The sequence below is a fragment of the Barbatula barbatula genome (assembly GCF_947034865.1).
Source record: "Barbatula barbatula genome assembly, chromosome: 8".
NCBI classification, from domain to species: domain Eukaryota; kingdom Metazoa; phylum Chordata; class Actinopteri; order Cypriniformes; family Nemacheilidae; genus Barbatula; species Barbatula barbatula.
In genome coordinates, this window is record NC_136771.1 from 3,535,766 (window position 1) to 3,555,059 (window position 19,294).

The following is a 19,294-nucleotide window of genomic DNA, read 5'->3' on the forward strand; positions in this document are numbered from 1 at the left end:
AGTCAAACATATTTATCCCAAAAAATGTGTTAAATACAAGAATTTAAAAAAACCATGAGACAATTACATTTTTGTTCTTGTTTAATATAAATTATTACTGTTAGGTCAAGAAAATGTCAGCGAGATCAGTCTGATGACTGCAGTTTGGGTAGTTACCTTTAGCTAACATTTTAAAAGGAAACTCTACAGTGTTGAAAACAGTCAGTGGTCTTGTTTTTGATTGGTTAGTTTCACACCAAGCGAAAAAGCAGAACATTTTTACTGAAATATCCAGCCCAATGATCAATGCACGTTAGTGCAATCATTAAAACAGATACAGAACGCAGAAAAAAAAAGTAGGGCAAAGACCTAAATACATCTTTGCCCCCTGAAGCCTCTTCAACCATTTAATGACTATTGGTGACTCTCACAAGGTAACCTACAGGTCATATTGCACCACAAAATATTTCGTAAAAATACAATTTTACATATTTTTGTAAAATTCAATGGTTCAGGTATGTTAATCCTGTAACTAGCTTTATATTAAAACCTTGAGCAGGGGGAACTCTGACTCCCAAGAATCTTAACGGAACAATTTCACATTTTCATGAACTTTTTGCTGTAATACAGTAAAGAAAACGATCCCATCCAAAAAGTTAGTACAACAAATACTATCATAATGAATACATACAAAAGTACATAAATGAAGTGTTTTATTTTATTTTTGCATTTCAGTAGACTACTGAGAATTAGGTAGGTATGTCACCATGCAAAAATCTTTAAAGATTCTACAAATAGGCTTTGCTTTTGATGTTGGGGTGAAATATGACCCAGACACGTTCTTGACAGTGTTGCTGAGGTTCATCCAGGTATCAACATCAAGCTGTCATAGAGGTTCGGTTGTGTATCTAAGCAGACGATTGTTCCGAATCAGATTGTTCCAGTTGATCACAGAAAGATTGCAAGCCGTTGCAGGAAAGATGCATGTAGAAGAGGGACCTTTAGGGAGACGAACAGATAAAGTTGCTAGACGGGACATGAGCCGTATAAAATGGCATGAGTGAGGATTAAAAGCTGAGCGGAATACTGCGTGACTGTCCTATAGGACGAAGGGCACAATCGGAGAGCGGAGCTTCGGATAGTCACGGAACTCCTTTAGGTAGCTGCGGTGCTTTCCCTTTGCCCACACAGTCATCTGGATGAAACCCACGATGGTGAAAAACGCCACAGGAAGACATTGAGTCATCAGTGTGAAGCCTAGCCACGAGCCCAGCTGTTTTATATACACAATCAGAGAAAAACACAAACCATTTGATTATTTAGAAAAACTACATCAAACAGGTGTTCATCTCTAAACCTTGTACAGCACATATAGTATTGCTTCCTTAAAATGAAGTCACTCTGGATAAAATAATCTGCTAAATGCCTAAAAGTAATCGTAAGTGCTTCTTGATATATTTTTGTATCTGTTTCCTTGGAGATAAAATGCAAAATAGCTCTTTTGTGGTTCTTGGTTAGAAAACAGGTCTATTGAATGTGAAGATGTTGCTGACCTCATAGGTGTAATTGGGGCAGGAGACGAGCAGGAAGATCCAGGTGAAGGGGTTTTTAGTGGGGTACGGGATCTTTCTCGTCTTAGATCCTGCAAAACAGAGAAATGTCCTTTAAATGACTGAATACAGAATACTTGCCATAACAGATTTCGGCACAAAACGCTTACCTGGTGGCCGGAGATTTCTCAGGGCAATGTGGATGGAGAAGTTTCCGATCTGACAAAACTGATCACAAAGAAAACATCATCTCTGAACTAGGACTGGTTTATTATGTGGAGCTAAATTATGTGAGACATTCAACAACACACCAATCCCGAATGAAAATTTACGCTTACCAGGAAAACAATGAGGGCCAGTCTGATCTGCTGTTCTCCATATACTGAAATACACAACACGAGCACACATTATAATGACACGTACACTAAACCTGTAGTCCTCGTGATTAAATACCACGGTCCACGGCAATGACATTATTGAGCAACTCACTTGGTGGTGTGTACAGCGGATGGTTGATGTAATAAGCCATCCAAGCTGCAAATCCCCAGTAATATGTGCAGTTCTGTAATGCACACAAACCTTTTAGATTTTATGTTATCAACCCCCATTGCATCGAATGTTGTATTCGTATGAGCCATATTTAATGATCTTGCACATTAAAACTATGTATCTGGAATATGAATGAGATCATGTCTTGTTGAATAATCTGTGAATTAAATTTGCTCGTCATATTTATCAAATTTTTACTGTCTGCTGAATCTGATCATTAATGTGTAAATCTCTGTAATATAACCTTGTACAAACACATATGTTATATTTACAGACGTATACGTGTGCTTGTTAGCGTCCCCTCGGGTAAATCACCTTGAAGATGTTGCGGAGAGGCATCGTCCCGTGAGAGAAGCGGTGGACAAACAACGTTTCTAGAAGTCTCTTAACGTAGTGGAAAGAGTGACACATGCACGCCAAACTACAAAAACAACACAATTACCCATCAGCCTTTGGACTCATACATTTCTTCTTAAATAAGACCCTTTTCACAAGTCCGTGATGACCCATTCAACTGTCATCAGCGCCATATCCTCACAATTTTCTTATTGAAAATAAAAAAAACTTTTATGTATTACGTTTATAACACTATACTTTGTATAACATTACCTTTGCATCAAATGACAAAAAATTATGAAAGCTAATGCGAGTGTGTTTCATGGAAACAGCGTCTATGGAAGTCACGGTAAATTTGACATCATTCTCTCTTTCGACTGCCTTTATCAGACTCCTATTATTTTTCTCATTTGGTTGAAAGTAGTGAAAACACCATCGTTGAGTTTTTCGGTGACTATTTGAGCAAATGAGAATGGAAAAAATATATTTGTGGTAGTCTCCAACCCACCGCTATAGAAGTTAACCCAACTATGATAACTTCTACTGCTGAGAAACCCGGAAACGATTCATTAAAGAATCTGTAAAGAGCTCGAACCACAGACTAAATCATTAGCGATGTTTGAAAAGAATTTTAACCAAACTCAGACTTACTGTACAACCCAATGTTTGCTGGTGGTGAAGTCATATTTAGGTGCATAAATAAAAGGAACTCTGAAGTAAAACATCAAGTAAATCAGAAGTGGGCCGGCATACTCAGTCAGAAACACCTGAGGGAAACGACAGATGTGAGAATGACCGTTACTAAGTTTACAGACACATATGTGTCCAGCACCTCTGCTGTAGGAAACACGTTCATATATTGGTTAAAGATATATTGGTCAGAGATAATGTGTCAGGGACTGAATGGACCACAGCTCATAGACACAAATGAACACACAGCAAAATAAACAATACAGTATAATATTAAACTGGCAAACACACTAATCTCTAACAGAGGATTATCATAGTAGTGTAGGCCATATCAAAGCACCAATATAGCATCATCTAATCCTTCAATTTAAAACACAGCTGTGAGCAGAACGACATGCTATGGTGGAAGTCAAATGTTTAAACGCATTTGACTGAATCTGTTTGTCATAGTCTTTAAATGTTTTACAGTCTTATGCTTTACAATTGAAATGTATTTGAGATGAAACCCACATGAAAAAGATTGTACTTTAGTACAATTCACTACAGTTTACTATAGTAAATACTAATAACTACACTTTGATAATGTACACTGCAAAAATGTATTTATTGTCTTCTTCAATCAAGACACATTTACTTAGGAATTTGATATTTAAGTACTTAATGAAGATGTCAAACGTGATTCGAATGTATTTTTTTACTCGATTTGCAGATATCTTTGCTTGTTTTAAGTACAGAATGAATTGATCTTAGGCCATTTTGTTGCTGAATACATTTGCTTTTCGTTATTTGTACAGAACAAAACAAAGCAATTCATTTCTTGATGTGTATTAACTATACTGCATTGATAAACTATACTGTAGTATACTTAGGTACTCACTTAGGTAGACTGTAGTAGACGCTATAGTGTTTTTCAACCTCACTAAAATTTTGAAGCTACTGAATGAATGATCTTTTGATCGTATGAGTTAGATGGGACATATCCCAAGATGCACCTCATATAAAGCGCAGAGCTTTAAAATGACTTCATTTCACAGCATATCGTATATTACAGTAAAGAACGAGTAGGTTTGTTAGGGTAAGTCCGCCACGTATTTATTTGTATAACAGATGTATCAGTGTGTGCGTGCGTCTTACTGTGACCCAGCTGATCTGCGCTCCAAGGTCTCTGAAGTAGAAGGTTGCAGTCGTTCCCACAGGCAGATGCTGTAGCACATCTTCATCCTTCAGCGATTTCCCCTCTGCAACACAAACCCACGAAACTGATTATCACAAAAACAATAATTTTTTCTAAACACGTACCTAAAAGTAGTTCATTCAAACTGAAACACATTTTGAAATGGGTTCTTGATTTTTTACCGCGGCTGTAAATATTTACTAATGTAATCTTACAAGCCTAAAACTTTCATTATGTAAATAATAAATGTGCTGATATATGTCAGAGTCGCTCAACCGAAGCTGACTCGGATCTAAGGTTCAATAAGTCCAAAGACCATAGACCAAAACGCTATCGTGTTGGAGTACGTACTTGGATCCAAACGAATGGACTGCCGGGCCGGATACCACTGTGGGTCTGAAACAAAAACAAACAAACACTATAAAAAGACATAATACAATTACTTTCTTAAGCTAAATGAAGCTCAGAGATTTATTTATGCTTGGCGGCTGATTCCTACTCACGGCTCTTGTGAAACATGGACTTGATTTCCCCGATCGTTGCATTGGGCTCAACCTGCCAATCAAACCGACACATAAAACCAGTCTTGCATTCTGTGTGTGTGTGTGTGTTTCTTTATGGGGATAAATTTAGCAGCTGACTACAATCCCCAGACGACGTATTTAAGTTCAGCTGCCGTTCTGATGCACAAAACACACGGTCGCACACAAGCAGTCAACTAACCACATGTTGACCCTAGAATCCCGGAGATTTCGTCTTACATTTACAAATATTATATCAACGAGGCTCTTAAAGCTTACGGTAATCCATGTGGCCTTAAAACAGCTTATATCTGATATACAGTCAGATACAGTCGCGTGTACAAACTGTCAATATATAAACCGTTACAACTGAACACGCTCTCGATCTTGAGTCCAGTTCTTCAAGAATACCGTTTTCAAAATACACACATGGCGTATACATGCGTAACATGCCAAAAGATGCACTTTGCAACAACAACAGTATATGATAATGGCATTCGACAGTACCATTTTTGGTCTACATTACAATTTCTAATAAATTGAAGTAGAATGTTTTAATATGTTTGCCTGAGCTGAACATCCCTTTCTGAATGCTTTTACTGATCAATAAATAGACCTGCTAGGCATGTGCCCCTCTTAAGGACGACGTCATCAAAGGCCACCATTCTGTGCTGTGACATCACAACACTAGCGAGCAATGACATCGCTGGGAAGAGCCCCGGTTAATCCGAGGAAGTGCTCGCGCGATCCTCGCTAATCCCGTAGCGTGGCTCCTGACATTCTAGATCCCTCCAGCATCGAAACCATTACAGCGAGATTTCCAGCTACCATATAGACATGCAAGAGAACACCACACGACTGAGTTCACTGCAGAAGGTCAGAGCATTTTCTATAGATAGCTCTACTGTACAGCGCAAGCATGTAACATTTAACAGAGCCAAATCTCTTGGATCTATTAAGAAATACATCGAGAATGAATAAACGGTCTCTATATGTGCATCTAAAGATTTAAGGTCAATTTTACACGTATGCACATGAGAACGTGTATATACGAAGTACCGCAACCTCACTTAAAGTCATATGTGACCAATACGTTTTTTTAAAATATAGTCTCCCAATTGATATAAGATCATAATGACATTTATATAAGGACTGGAAATGTCAATGATTTAACGTAAACGTGTTTCTTACCTTGTCCAGGAAGCAGAGCTTATCCTTTGTCTTGGCGTCCAGGATCTCCACCTCAAAAAAGACCACAGCTTTCTTAGTTTTTTTCGCAGGTTTGCGTTTAGTAGGGCCGGAGGGTGCGGGCGCCCCTCCGTTCTGAGCCTTTTTGGGCTGCGTGGCCTCAAAAGCTAAAGTGTCCATGCTGTCTCTTTATTTCTCCACTTTCGTAACTTTGTCACTGTTTTCCGTCAGTCCCTATGAAAGCTCTAAATCGAGTGTGGGACTGGAGCATCATTGTCAGCTGTGGAAATAAATCTCCCTCTCTCTCTAGAGCTCTACCCTGCCCTTCCTCGCCCCCCTGCTCTTGACTACATTTGGTCACTAAACCCCCCCCCCCACATGTGCAAACACATAAACAAAACAATTAAACACATTAATTACTCAATTCGCACCATTATATCATGACCTCATAAACTTTTAGACCCCCACAAACCACCTGTTACAGACACATCGATACTTTGGTCATTATGAGGACATCCTGTTGTACTGTCTGAAATATTTTACACAGAATCAATTATATTTTATATTTCCATAAGTTCCAACCAAACATTTCTGCAAAATATGATTTAGTCCAACAATTAAGCAAAAAACATCAAAGCATTGTTGACCATCAAGAATTTTGAAATCAGCAATAGATGTTCCTATAGTTTATGTTAACAATTATGCATTATAGTTTCCAAAGTGAAACTTAGGTTTACTACAACTGTGTGATTTTACTACAAATAGTGTTTTCATATCCTGGTTACTGTAGCAAACACGTGATTCATTTTTCTAAGGTTCTTATTTATACAATCATTTTATGCGCATAAAATAATTTAATCCTAAGGAATAGTCTACACATTTGTTTATTTTTTAGGTGAAATGACCCGTGTTTACGTCGTTTTGCTATTGGGGAGGAGATTTACTATTAATAACATGAGCAGATGATCGCTGCCATACAGACAGACAGACAGACAGAGAGACAGACAGCTGCAAAGAACAAACCATTATCTGACTGTATGGCAAGTTTTACCGAAGGAATACAAGTTTAATACAAACTTTAAATGCGGAGAAATACAGAACTGCATTCGCAACGTATTTTACCTCAGGTGCACGTGAGTAACGTAATAACTCTGTAATTTATTTCGTGCACTTATAAATTCCATTGTGCAGGAATGCTTACGTATATCCCTTTTTTGTTTATTTGTGCATGACTCATGTCGCACTGTTTAACGTCAAAAAGAGATTTGCGAAATCGCTGGCTCCATCTTGTGGACGTCATGCAGCATTACTCGTGCTCGTTTTTCAACTAAACGGAGCTAACTAGCGCTAATTAGCATAAAATGCTACTATCATGTCAAATATAAATAAATTGACATTCTACCGACAATCCGTCGGATTTGACGGGCGATGACAGTTAAATCAGGCGGGAATATCCAGCGACTTCCGGGTGCATCAGAATCTGATTTCGGGTCGATCAAAGTACACGAACACTTGAATAAATATTATCCGGCTGAAAATGTCCAGATTTGGTTTCGTTCAGAACTAAAACTGAAATAACATTCTCCTCAACGAGGGATGTACGTGAAACGTTTCACACAGATGCGGTCGAAGTTAAACAACACAAACTGGCGACTTAACATGACGTTTTAACATTTCGTTGTCATCTAAGACTAATGTAAGAATACTAACATTGCTTGTTATTGTATGGCGACTGCAGTGATTGTGACTAGGGCTGTTGACTGAGAACAATCTACCGAGATGCGAGTAGACTGACTACCGCCATGCCTGCTCAATAAGAGCATATTTCACTGGACATCTAATGCCTGTGTTTTAACGTCGATTAATTCAACTTAAATTGAAATACTGACCCATTCACCGGACTAGGCCGAGGCACTTGTCACGTTGAGAAAGACACTGGCGTGTCGCCTAATCTGTAACCCCACTAATATATATCAAATGCATGCGATTCGTTTATTTTTCACGCAGCCTGGTCGAACCATGGCCCTTAAACCATCAGTACACCGTGTCCTCAGACACAAAGTATTCTGGTATCTCTAAAAATTCAGCTATAACGCCTTACCTCGTAATGCTTCATTTCTGCAGTTTAAATTCCTTGTCCCAACAAGATGACAGACGTGCAGGACGTCCAATCACTGAAAACGGAAGATGTCGCAGAACCAATGGGGAGAGAGCGTAAGGTGTTTTCCAGCAAATACGGAAACGTGCGCTCGGTCTGGTCATTGGTCGAGAACATCAGATACGCCTTTTAGGGCCCGCAACCAACCAGGGTCCGTCTAGCGGTGAACAAAAATCACGGGGGCGGATCCAACATAATGTACTGATTGTTAACCAATTTATTGACAAGAGGGGGGAAATATAAACATATCAAAGGTTTATTTCAACATATGGATTATGTTCAAAAAGGGCATTCCCTATGGTATAATAACATTACACTTAGAGATAGACATTAATGATATAATATCACAAAGTTCTCAATTTACTGTAAATGGTCTTTCTCTGTTTGATAATCGTTGTAAAAAAATAAGATGTTGGTTCTCCTTGCAAATTTGCCTTGCCATATTACATGGAATCGTATCTGGACATTGCCTTATAACGCATTAGATCTGACAAAATTAAAGAAACCATGTACAATTGTTCATAGATTATCATCCCGTGAATGTTAACATAAGTAGATATATTCATACAATTTGTGATACGTTTACTTTTTATAATGAATCTGTTGAGGATATTGAACACTTGTTCTTGTTCACTTTCATTTTGGATTGATTTTAAAATAGATACGACCAAAAAATTACACATTGACACCACCTTAAGCTTGGAGCCAATGTGATATCTTACTCACTTGAGATATGTGAACCCTTATTTGTCGGACAAACGAAATGCTCTTAACCTTTTTAATATTTTTGCCAATAAAGTACATCAACCAAGTAACACATTCCAAATTACGTTCTGCCATGCTGATCTTGATTTTTATTTTAAACTCATATTAAATATAAAAACACAGACTACGGAATTTGAAAAAGTTTTGAGCTTTTCAAATTCTTTTTTATTTTTGGAATTGTTTGTATTTTTTATTATTTCTTTTATATTTTGTATTATTATCTTATTGGTTTTTGTTATCCATCCATTTCTCTCTTATTTTATATATTTCTTTGTTTCTATTGTATAATGTGTTTTTGTTACTTATATTAATCTCTAATAAATAATAAAAAATCACGTGGTGTGGTTACACGAAATACATGCTCCTCTACATTGTTTTAGTAGTAATGTAGTATCACGGGATTATGTGTTCGCCCAACTAAACGCACAATCTTGGAGTTGTAATATCACAAAGACACATTTTGTGTAGTGTTATTTATTTCGTTTTAAGAACATAAAACCATATTTTAGTTTTTTGTTTCGATTTCGTCAATACTGCATGGAATGACGCAGCCTGCCCACGTGGTTCGGGTGGAGAAACGCTCAGAACCTTGGAGAACTTTCGGCTCTACTTCAAATAGCGCGACGCCTCCGCGAGATCGAAACAGAACGGAACGTACGGCGCAGCACCACTTAATCAAAGAGATTTATCGGGATTTATTTCGGTGTCTGGTGAACTGAGCTCGACGCGACAACCGCGAACGCGAGGATTAGATAACGGTCTCTTGTGGTTGTTTTAAATTGTGACATTTGGGTTACAACAATAAACGCTACATTATGAAAATGGGAAAGGATTATTACAGCGTTTTGGGGATTCAGAAGGGCGCGTCCGAGGACGAGATCAAGAAAGCTTATCGCAAACAAGCGCTCAAATACCATCCGGATAAAAACAAATCGCCCGGCGCCGAGGAAAAGTTCAAGGAGATCGCGGAAGCGTACGACGTATTGAGTGACCCGAGCAAGAAGGACGTCTATGATAAATTCGGCGAAGACGGTGCGTGAATTCAACTTTGTGTGTTTGTTGCTTTGTGATGCTGTTACTGTTGTGTGTCTTTGGGTATGTAGGGACGCTGACACGTCACTTTCAGATGTGATATATTTGTAAATATCGTTATAGTGTCGTAATGTGAAAGAGTAAACACTAGCGTTCAATAAGCATAATATTATTAAAGGTTACTTTCAGTAAATACAAAATAAATGTCTGTTGCTGCGCCCTGATTGGCTGCTCTAGATGAGCGTTCTAGAACGCCGCGCGCCTGCTGGAAGATTCGATAGTCACGTGGTAGAAAAGGGCGTGCCATTGAAACAGATGTTTGTGTATTTACTTGTTTTTTACACTGAGAACACTGAAAGCGACTTAATCACTGTTTGAAAAAAGCAATTGCGTTTGTAGTTACTTATTTTCATTAGAAGTTCCTTAGTAGTCTTTTGCCAAAACAGCTAAATAAAGCAACTAACAGTTTCAATTCTGTGTTTTTAATGTTTCAATTCCCAAACCCAACCAATTGCAAGAAGACCTCAAATGTGAAATATGTGCAACTCTCTTTGTTTATGTACAGGACTCAAGGGAGGCTCTCCCGGAGGTGGCGGTGGTGGAGGTGGAAATTTCAACTACACATTCCAAGGCGATCCTCACGTAATTTTCGCAGAATTTTTCGGAGGGCGAAACCCTTACGAACAGTTCTTTGGTCGCAATGGTGCAATGGACGAGGATATGGAAACAGATGACCCTTTTGCTAGTTTCGGGATGGGTGGCATGGGTGGTTTTCCTCGGTCCTTTAACAAGCGCAGCCACAGTGGGAGGCTGGAGAAAAGGCAGGACCCTCCGGTGATCCACGACCTGAGGGTCAGTCTTGAGGAGGTCTTCGCTGGCTGCACAAAAAAGATGAAGATCTCACGCAAGCGTCTGAACCCGGATGGAAGGACGTCTCGCACCGAGGAGAAGATTCTCACGGTGGAAGTCAAGAAAGGATGGAAGGAAGGAACAAAGGTTACTTTCCCCAAAGAAGGTGATGAGACGCCATCGAATATCCCTGCAGATGTCATTTTTGTGGTGAAGGATAAACCACATCCAGTGTACAGACGAGATGGATCAGACATCATTTATCCAACACAAATTACACTTAAAGAGGTAAGTTTAATACATTTTAAGCACATACCATTTCTATATAATACTTCTGTTTCTTATTTTATTGATTTCTTGTCATCTCTGCTATTCTTCACTAGGCTCTGTGTGGCTGCACTGTTATCGTTCCAACGTTAGATGGCCGCAAGGTCCCCATAACAACTCAGGACATCATTTATCCTGGGATGAAACAGCGTGTCACTGGGGAGGGTCTTCCCCTTCCAAAATCCCCTGATCGACGTGGAGATTTGATTGCGGAATATGAGATCAAGTTTCCAGAAAAACTGAGTCAGAGTGCTAAGGACACTATCACACAAGTTTTGCCAGCGTCCTGAGCTGGGTATACAACAATACCACTTGAAATTATTTTTGTTGCCATGCTGAGCGGTGAGCTGCTGACATGATTATTTTGTAACGTACAGCCAACAAGAAACTATCTGAACTATATAGCTGGATTTTTTTTTGAACCCGTTTCTCTTGTGTCTCTGGACTGACAGGAAGTCTGGTCTGTACATTCCTGCTGTCGCCCGCTGGCCTGAGTTTTCTTGAACACTATACACCTGAGTTTACAGAGCAACGTTTCTTTGTGTTATTTTTACTGATTGTACTTTTAAGAAAGTTCGAATGGAACTGTTTGGTTTCATGAAAAGTGTTTTATAAATCCAGAATAGTGGTCACAGATCAACAGCATTTATGGTTATTTTAAGTGGCGCTGTGTGCATGTACCGCTTGGATTTTTCTTTATCTGAGTCTCTCTTGATTCAGATGTGAATCAGCACCTCGTTCAGACGCCGTACTCGTAGCGTCTCAAAAACAGGAGGTCACACACTAGTGAGAATGAGATCTTTTTAAGTAAAATATTGCAACTCTAATCCCATGATTCTTTTTGGTTCAGAAGAGTTACAGGGTTGTTGCCGATATAGGTGATATGTAATACTTTAAAGTTTCTCAGAGTGAATTCATTTTGCCAAGCTGATAAAAAATATTTTAGAACAGTTTGCAGGATATTAAAGATGTCACAGAGTTCGGTCTGATCATAACAATGTTTGGGTAGTCTTGTTTGTATTTAACTGGATGACAGTATGGTTTAATAAATAGAAATGTTAAGTCATTCTTAAAATATGGAATTGGGTAATACTGTTTGTTATTTAGGTGTTAATGATTTTATATCGAGGGATTAGGTTTATATATAATTATTAAAGAAAAAAAATTCACATCTATTTTATCAGTCATTGTAGCACAATACATATCTCTTGTAAAGCATTTTCCTAAAACTGTATTGTACATCACACTAAATATTCATTGAAGGATAAAAGAGGCAATCATAGTCAAAAGCATACGTTTGTGTATTACCATCACCCAGAAAAAATTGTATCACAAGTATTGACAGCAGCAAAACAAGACGTTTATCACAGAATGGAGAATATATGGCATGCACATCTTAAAGCATTGATTCTGCTGGTGTGTAGTGTGACCATACGTGCCATTTTTCCAGGACACGTCCTGGCCAGGATTTCAGGTGCGTCCTGAGCTCGCATTTGTCTAACGCAGACGTCAAGGTAAATTATTTCAGAAAAAGTCAAAAGGAACCGCTATATTTTAACGTGAGAATGAAACTACAATGGGTATGTATGGTCACACTACGTTTGTGGTTTTTACAACTCATCCATTCAGTCTACTCAGTTTCTTTGGGGAGCACTTTTGGGGAGTCCTTGGAAGAGAGATTTTATCCACTTCACAAACTGTTGTCTGACCTGAACAAGAAAGAGATGAGAAGAGCAAATGCAAAAATTTTCATATTCTCTTTGAATATATGATGTCAGAATAAATCTGTGATGATTCACCTCATTATTGAGGAGACAGTAGATCAGGAAGATGAAGGTTCCTTGCTGTGAGTTCAGGATCAGGAACAGAATCTCCATCATCTTACTGTCATTAGTGAAGAAACCCAGAATCCAGGGACAACCAAGAACCACAAACTGAGCCAGTGTTTTAAAAAACATAATCCTGAAGAGAGAGAAAGACAAAGAATCCACATGATTCACATGTTCATGTGTTTCTCTCTTTAAAGTGTTTCAGACACAATGTTTGGTACTTGGTTTGTTTCAGCCGTGAAACTTCAGCGTTCAGCTTTGTGAGAGTTGAGTTCAGACTGATGATGATACTGATGAAGAGAATCGTGTTTATCTGAAAAACATATGAAGAAATTAAGACTTTATTTTCCATTTATTAAAACGTAATGATCAGAAACTAAAAGATACCGCAAGAATGACACAAACAGGTCCCAGAAAACTCCAGATGAAGCCTTTGTCCACTTTAATCCAGCATCTGTTTACAGAAGAAAAACACTGAATACATTTGTTCAAAACTATCAGGAAGTAGATTCATGTTTAAAAATCTGAAGAACGTTCTTGTCACTGCCATAGCCGTCTGGAAGCAGTCCAACAGACACGCCCACTATAACCAGAGCAATCACATATCCAATCACAATCAAGAATCTGCTGCTAAGCACCGCCCTCTGTCTAGAGCTGATCTGTGATAGGTTCTTCACACAGATGTAGAGCAGCACAGCTTCAATGAACATCCACACAAAGCAGGAGAGAAAGAGAAAGTGAAGAAATCCTGACAGCACACCACACAACACCTGAAGAGAGAGAGAGAGACAATATTAAATCATTCAAATGTAAAAGTCTTAAGAATATAAATATGATCTGGTGTAATAATTGTCACCTGATGTGGTTTGATGTGTTTGAGGAAGTGTTGTGTGAGTAAGAACAGAAGATGAGCCGACAGCAGACTGATGCAGAGGTTGATTCGAGCCACATTATTCACTCCAGGTTTCCATCGACAGAAAGCAAAAGTCAACAGAGCCAAACTATTAAACACCAGACCGACCGACACAACCACCAAATCCAACACTTCCATCAGAGGATCATCCTGAGAAAACACATCACATCAACATTCCCACTTCATTCATCATGTTTGTCAGATGGTATAAATCTCACGTGTACCTCTGTTGATGTGCTGCTGGTCTGCATGATGAGAGCGAATGTTGACAGATGAACACATGAACACACAGTGTAGCTGCTGTTTGTGTCTAAAACAGAACAACCGTCTACAATCCACTCAGTGATGTTCCAGTACACACACCACACATTCCCTCCAGACACAAACTCCTTCACATGAGAGAAAATATTCATGTGTTTTCATTAGTCATTAGTTGTGTTGAACACAAAGACACCAAACAAAAAGAGAAGAACTGACTCTGATGTGTTTGAGGGTGAAGTTGACTGGTTTTGTGAGCTGTTGGTTGGTGGTTTTTGGGAGAGTAGCTGAGATGACAGTGGACATCATGGTTTTATCTGATGTGTTATCTGATGTGTTGAAGAATTCTGCCTTCAGTAGATTCTCCATTGTGTTCAAGCTCATGAACGCCACAGCAGCTGATGCCGAGTAAGACACAGAAAGTCACTGCCATTTCAGCGACATTTTACAAAAACGATAGCAGCTGACATTAGTTTCTGTTCATTTTTTCTGTTAATGTTTTGCTGAAAATAACTGGTTATAATATATGGAAAATATATGGTGATCAGTGTTTGTTTTAGTTGGGCAGTTTGACTCTCGAGTAAATCTTAATAGTTTCTCCCTGACGGTTGTAGTTTATATTGTTAAGGCGAGTTATGGTCATCACGAGAAAACATGATCTGGTTGTTTTGGTTATATTGAGGAAAGTTCATAATTATTGTGTTATGTTGAAGTAGCTAAAAACCCAGCTAGACAGCTCACATCAAACCCATCTGGGCCCCATGTGTCTTTGCTGGCTGGGTAATAGCATCAAGTGAATAAAAAACACAATATATTGACCCGTGTTCTGTTTACTATCATTTGTCATGCACGTTCATGATGACGTAAGATGAATGCAAACGCAACCAGCGTTCGACAGAATCAAGCTGAGGCCCAAACCAACGGTGCGAGGGGCGTCGGGATAATCACACTCGGATACACACACATAAAAAATAAGTGTTTCCTCTACATTGCTGGTTACTTCACAACGGCAAACATCACGAGAGCGCAGGAAGGCCGGAAGGAGCGTTGTATTCAATTACATACATTTTTTTTACATACCTAGTCCATTGTCATTCTTGGCAATCCCAATGAGATCAATGTCAACAGATGCATTTGTTGTGTCGAGCTGAGGGATTTTATTTAAGGTGACCTCTGGTCCAACCATGAAGACTTGAACCTCTGATTTATAAACAACATAAATTCGACTACTTTTATGTCATTAAAAACATCAATGCAACTTTTCACATTCTAGAGAACATGACTTTTGATTTTTTAATATAAAAGTGAACTTTAGATGTGTCGCTCTTACCTACGGACTCAAGAGTGAAATAGACTCTGTTATAAGTGTTTGTTGGCTTCACCAACATGGAGGCGAGCTTCTCACTGACTTGTAACACCTGTTGTCCTAGTGACATCAGTTTCTGGGAGTCAATGGATACTGATGGTGAGCTTGAAATCTTCTCTGATGTATTAAACACCAGGTCCAAACTTTGGATCACATCCTAATGCAGTATGTTGAAAAGTCAATACCAATAGTTGTGATCAACATTGGATCATTTTGTAATTTTTATCTGACAGACTTACCATTAAAGGGAGAACTTTAACATTCTCTATCTGGCTTAGGAGAATCTGTATGTATGAGGTTCCCTGTGAACAACAACATAACAGCATATTCATCTTAGTGATACTCAATATACTAAGTTATGATTGGTTTACAGTTTACTGATGTTGCTTTTATAAAAAGATTATCAATCTCAATCATGCACAATATACATTACAGACATTGGCAATTTGAGTAAATATATAAAGAGCTTATTACATTTTATATTTGCACTGGAATTGATAGAATCTTGTTATTAGCTGCAACTATTTGGCAACTTACCGTGCAGTTTGTAAGCTGTGATAAATTTAAACCTGGAAGAATTCATGAACACAGAAATGAAAGTGACATAAATTAAGTCAAAGGGATTCAAACACAAATTTAGAAGATGGCCAAGATGTCAATTTTGTAATATAGTAGATTGCATTTTGTTACATGCATTCAGTTTACACTGCCATATTTACACTAATACAAAATCTACACCAATATGCATCACAACACTATACATTACTGTTTATGGTGATCGTTGGTGTGACAGTTTAATGAAATACTGTTGATGAACAAAATATCACAAATTTATTTGATTATATGAATAAAGTCCCGAAGTGGCAAAGTTCTTCTGGCTCTCTTGTGGGCCACAACATGTTAGTTTCTGGCTTAGTAGCGGAATAGTCCCCGGCCCAGATCTGACCCACACACTGATGCACTTAAAAAGAATCATTTACTCAAACACAAACACCATTAACATCTTCACTTATTACAGACACAACTTTCACTTAATCGCATATGTGCATAAAATATCTTAGTGAGAATGAACAGGGTTTTGATCTAGTTTATATTGGATTGAAGAGTGTTTATCTCAGTAGGTCTCTTGACTTTCATTATATATCTTACGTTCTTTCACAGGTGCAGTTGTGTATGACTCAGAATGCTTGTGCACCTGTAAACAGCTGTGCTAAAAAAAGATTTAACTGAGAAGGTTTAATCATGTTCCAGAAATTGTGATGCTGAGATGAAAATGACTCACGAAAGCATCTATGTGTATGTGAGAAGCAAATTTACATGTAGTTCATCTGATATATCATGCACTGTAATATCACTCGAAGCAGGTTCTTTCTCAACAAGATCTTTTGTACACGTGTGTATTAAGTAAAAATGTTAATGGTGTTTGTGTTTAATATTCCTCTGGTGAGAACTTGACGGATTTAATGTTCATCAAAAGCTGCTCTTAAGTCTGTTGTAGATGTAGAACACTGAGCAGTGTTAATTTACTCTGTAACATAACTCAGTTAGAATCGAGACAACACTTTCCAGATGATTTAAATGAGTCAAGTTGAGTGAACAAAGAAATGTATACAGGTTTGAAACTTCTAAAGATTGAGTAATTCATAACAGAATTTTTATTTTAGGGTGAACTCTCCCTTTAACTCTTTGTTTCAATGATGTGTTGTTTCTGAAATGCTCCTAAAAATAGTTGACATCAAAATAACTGCACTTGCTTCATCAACATTTCTACTAATTGACACCGTATTTATTAATGACTTATTAAAGTAATAGATATCATGCATGTCCATACACGTAACCATAAGTTGTTGATGCTAGATGGTGCTCATACTGAAGGTGTAACTATTGTAGACATTAAGGTGCTTGTACAAACAACCTATAGGGCTGTTTGTTTTGGAGGACAGTCTCTCCCATATATCAGTTTTCTGCAATCTATAAAAATTATTATATCAAAGCCGTTCTAGACAAAATCATGCTCACCTGTAGTTTTGGGACTTTGAGATGTTGCTGTAGATGTTGATGTTGATGTTGCTGTATTGATGAAATCAGTGCAGAAGCAGGTGGAAATTCTACTTTGTGGGCAGTCGCAGGTGGTCTTATAACCAAAGCATGCACAGTAATTATTCACACAGTGATGGTGGATAGAATTTGTTGCGTAATAAAAGTCGTGCTGACTTATGTCACAGTACAGTTGATACTGAGCGCCAGTGCAGATGTAGGTGTCATTAAACAGCTGGCAGTCATTCACTTTACTGACAATAGCAATGTCATTGATGTTACTGTTGTAATTCTCACAGGAGCAGGAAGAAGATGTGTAACCATAACATCTACACGTGTACTTATCACCATAACAGCGACAGCCATTGCTGCAGAAATGCTGATATCTTGTGTAATAAAACCAAGTTGCACTTGTGCTGCAGTACATGCGGTAGTGAACGCCAGAACAGATGTAAGTGTCGTTGTTGTTATAGAACACACAGTCATAGAGAGGAATAACTGCTGGACTGATAGTGATGCTGTTGTTATTGTTACTGCAGAAGCAGGATGGTGTATTACTGGTGCATGTGCATGTGTTTAGATCACCAATACAGTTACAGCCAGAATTAATGCAGCGGTGTTCGGTTTTGGACTGAAATATTGAGTACAAAAAGTCATGTTCACTTGTGTTACAGTACAGCTGGTACTGAGCACCGGTACAGATGTAGGTGTCTTTATAAAGCACACAGTCATAGACTGGACTCGCTGATGCTGTTTCCTTATTGGTGGATGTTAAACCTAAAGATGAAAAAAAATAAATGAAGCAAAAAGCACAAGCTATACGAGTGTATTACTGCAAAGTATTTCAAGCATATTTAACTCTTCTATGTGTTCAGAGTGTAAAGAATCTGGCTGTGTATCAGGAAAAAAGATGCATGTGTTTATACTTACAAAGTATAACACAGATGATTGCTCTTGAAATATCTGCCGGAAGATGGAAATATGCTCATTTGCATGATGAATTGTTTTTTTATATTAAATGGAATTATTATTTATGACCCTGGACAACAAAACCAGTCTGAAGTAGCATGGGAACATTTTTAGTAATAGCCAAAATTAAATTGTATGGATCAAAATTATTGGTGTTGCTATTACACCTAATATTAAGTAAAGATCATGTTGCATGAAGACATTTTGTAAATGTCCTACCGCAGATATATCAAAACTTAATTTTTGTGAGTAATATGAAATGGTAAGGACTTCATTTGGACAACTTGAACAGCGTTTTTTCTCTACTTTTAGATTTTTTTCATCCTCAGATTCCAGATTTTCTTATCTCGTTCATATCATTACAAACTATACATCAATAGAAAGCTTATTTATTTGGCCTTCAGATTATGTAAAAATCTCAATAAAAAAATGTATCCTAGTTTTGAGGTCCATGGTAGAATTCAATATTTTAATAATAACATGAGATTTATATATTTGTATTAAATCGTTTAATTTTAATTATTCTTAGCCAGACTTCTCTCAATATTTTTATGATCTGTGTTTCACTTATTGTTATAATTATTATACAATATCCCTATTAAGAATCTTACCTTCAGCAATGATGGAAACCATTATGAGTAGTGATACCTGGGTTTTAGTCAGGGACAGATATGCAGTTAGGTTTGTTGCTTCATTGCCTGCTGTGGTGTGTGTTGACTGATATTTTAATACAGTATAACATTTCTACAGAATAACATAATGATGTCTGAGACAAATATCACAAGCAGCTATGACTGAAAGCAA

General features: G+C 37.9%; 3 protein-coding genes across 5 annotated transcripts; 1 reads left to right on the forward strand and 2 right to left on the reverse strand.

Moving 5' to 3' along the window:
* Positions 1 to 58: 58 nt before the first annotated feature.
* On the reverse strand, positions 59 to 8,247 carry tecrb (trans-2,3-enoyl-CoA reductase b). 2 transcript variants are annotated; one of them, XM_079463030.1, is made up of 12 exons: positions 8,089 to 8,247; positions 5,991 to 6,041; positions 4,782 to 4,833; positions 4,630 to 4,674; positions 4,239 to 4,342; positions 3,066 to 3,181; positions 2,394 to 2,499; positions 2,019 to 2,091; positions 1,868 to 1,911; positions 1,700 to 1,757; positions 1,533 to 1,621; positions 59 to 1,252 (listed from the first exon to the last, which is right to left on the reverse strand). In XM_079463030.1, the coding sequence occupies exons 1-12, from the start codon at positions 8,101 to 8,103 to the stop codon at positions 1,079 to 1,081; spliced, it is 927 nt and encodes a 308-aa protein (XP_079319156.1). In that variant the 5' UTR covers positions 8,104 to 8,247; the 3' UTR covers positions 59 to 1,078. The 2 variants fall into 2 exon arrangements, with proteins under 2 accessions (XP_079319156.1, XP_079319155.1); XM_079463029.1 differs by lacking the exon at positions 8,089 to 8,247 and having other exon boundaries at positions 5,991 to 7,852.
* Positions 8,248 to 9,257: 1,010 nt separating this feature from the next.
* Positions 9,258 to 12,830, forward strand: dnajb1b (DnaJ heat shock protein family (Hsp40) member B1b). Of its 2 annotated transcripts, XR_013787062.1 has the most exons (4): positions 9,443 to 9,942; positions 10,508 to 11,079; positions 11,175 to 11,460; positions 11,571 to 12,198. XR_013787062.1 is itself a non-coding variant. In XM_079463032.1 (3 exons), exons 1-3 carry the CDS (start codon positions 9,726 to 9,728, stop codon positions 11,406 to 11,408), a joined length of 1,023 nt encoding a protein of 340 aa, XP_079319158.1. In that variant the 5' UTR covers positions 9,258 to 9,725; the 3' UTR covers positions 11,409 to 12,830. The 2 variants fall into 2 exon arrangements, 1 of the variants encoding a protein (XP_079319158.1); XM_079463032.1 differs by having other exon boundaries at positions 9,258 to 9,942; positions 11,175 to 12,830.
* Positions 12,753 to 19,123, reverse strand: LOC306897085 (putative adhesion G protein-coupled receptor E4P; the record flags this gene model as incomplete). The annotated part of the gene is made up of 14 exons (XM_079461565.1): positions 12,753 to 12,827; positions 12,918 to 13,080; positions 13,169 to 13,260; positions 13,335 to 13,441; positions 13,492 to 13,717; positions 13,804 to 14,010; positions 14,085 to 14,249; positions 14,338 to 14,516; positions 15,199 to 15,318; positions 15,449 to 15,641; positions 15,724 to 15,786; positions 16,022 to 16,053; positions 18,185 to 18,298; positions 19,102 to 19,123. The coding sequence occupies 14 exons, from the start codon at positions 19,121 to 19,123 to the stop codon at positions 12,753 to 12,755; spliced, it is 1,758 nt and encodes a 585-aa protein (XP_079317691.1).
* Positions 19,124 to 19,294: the final 171 nt, after the last annotated feature.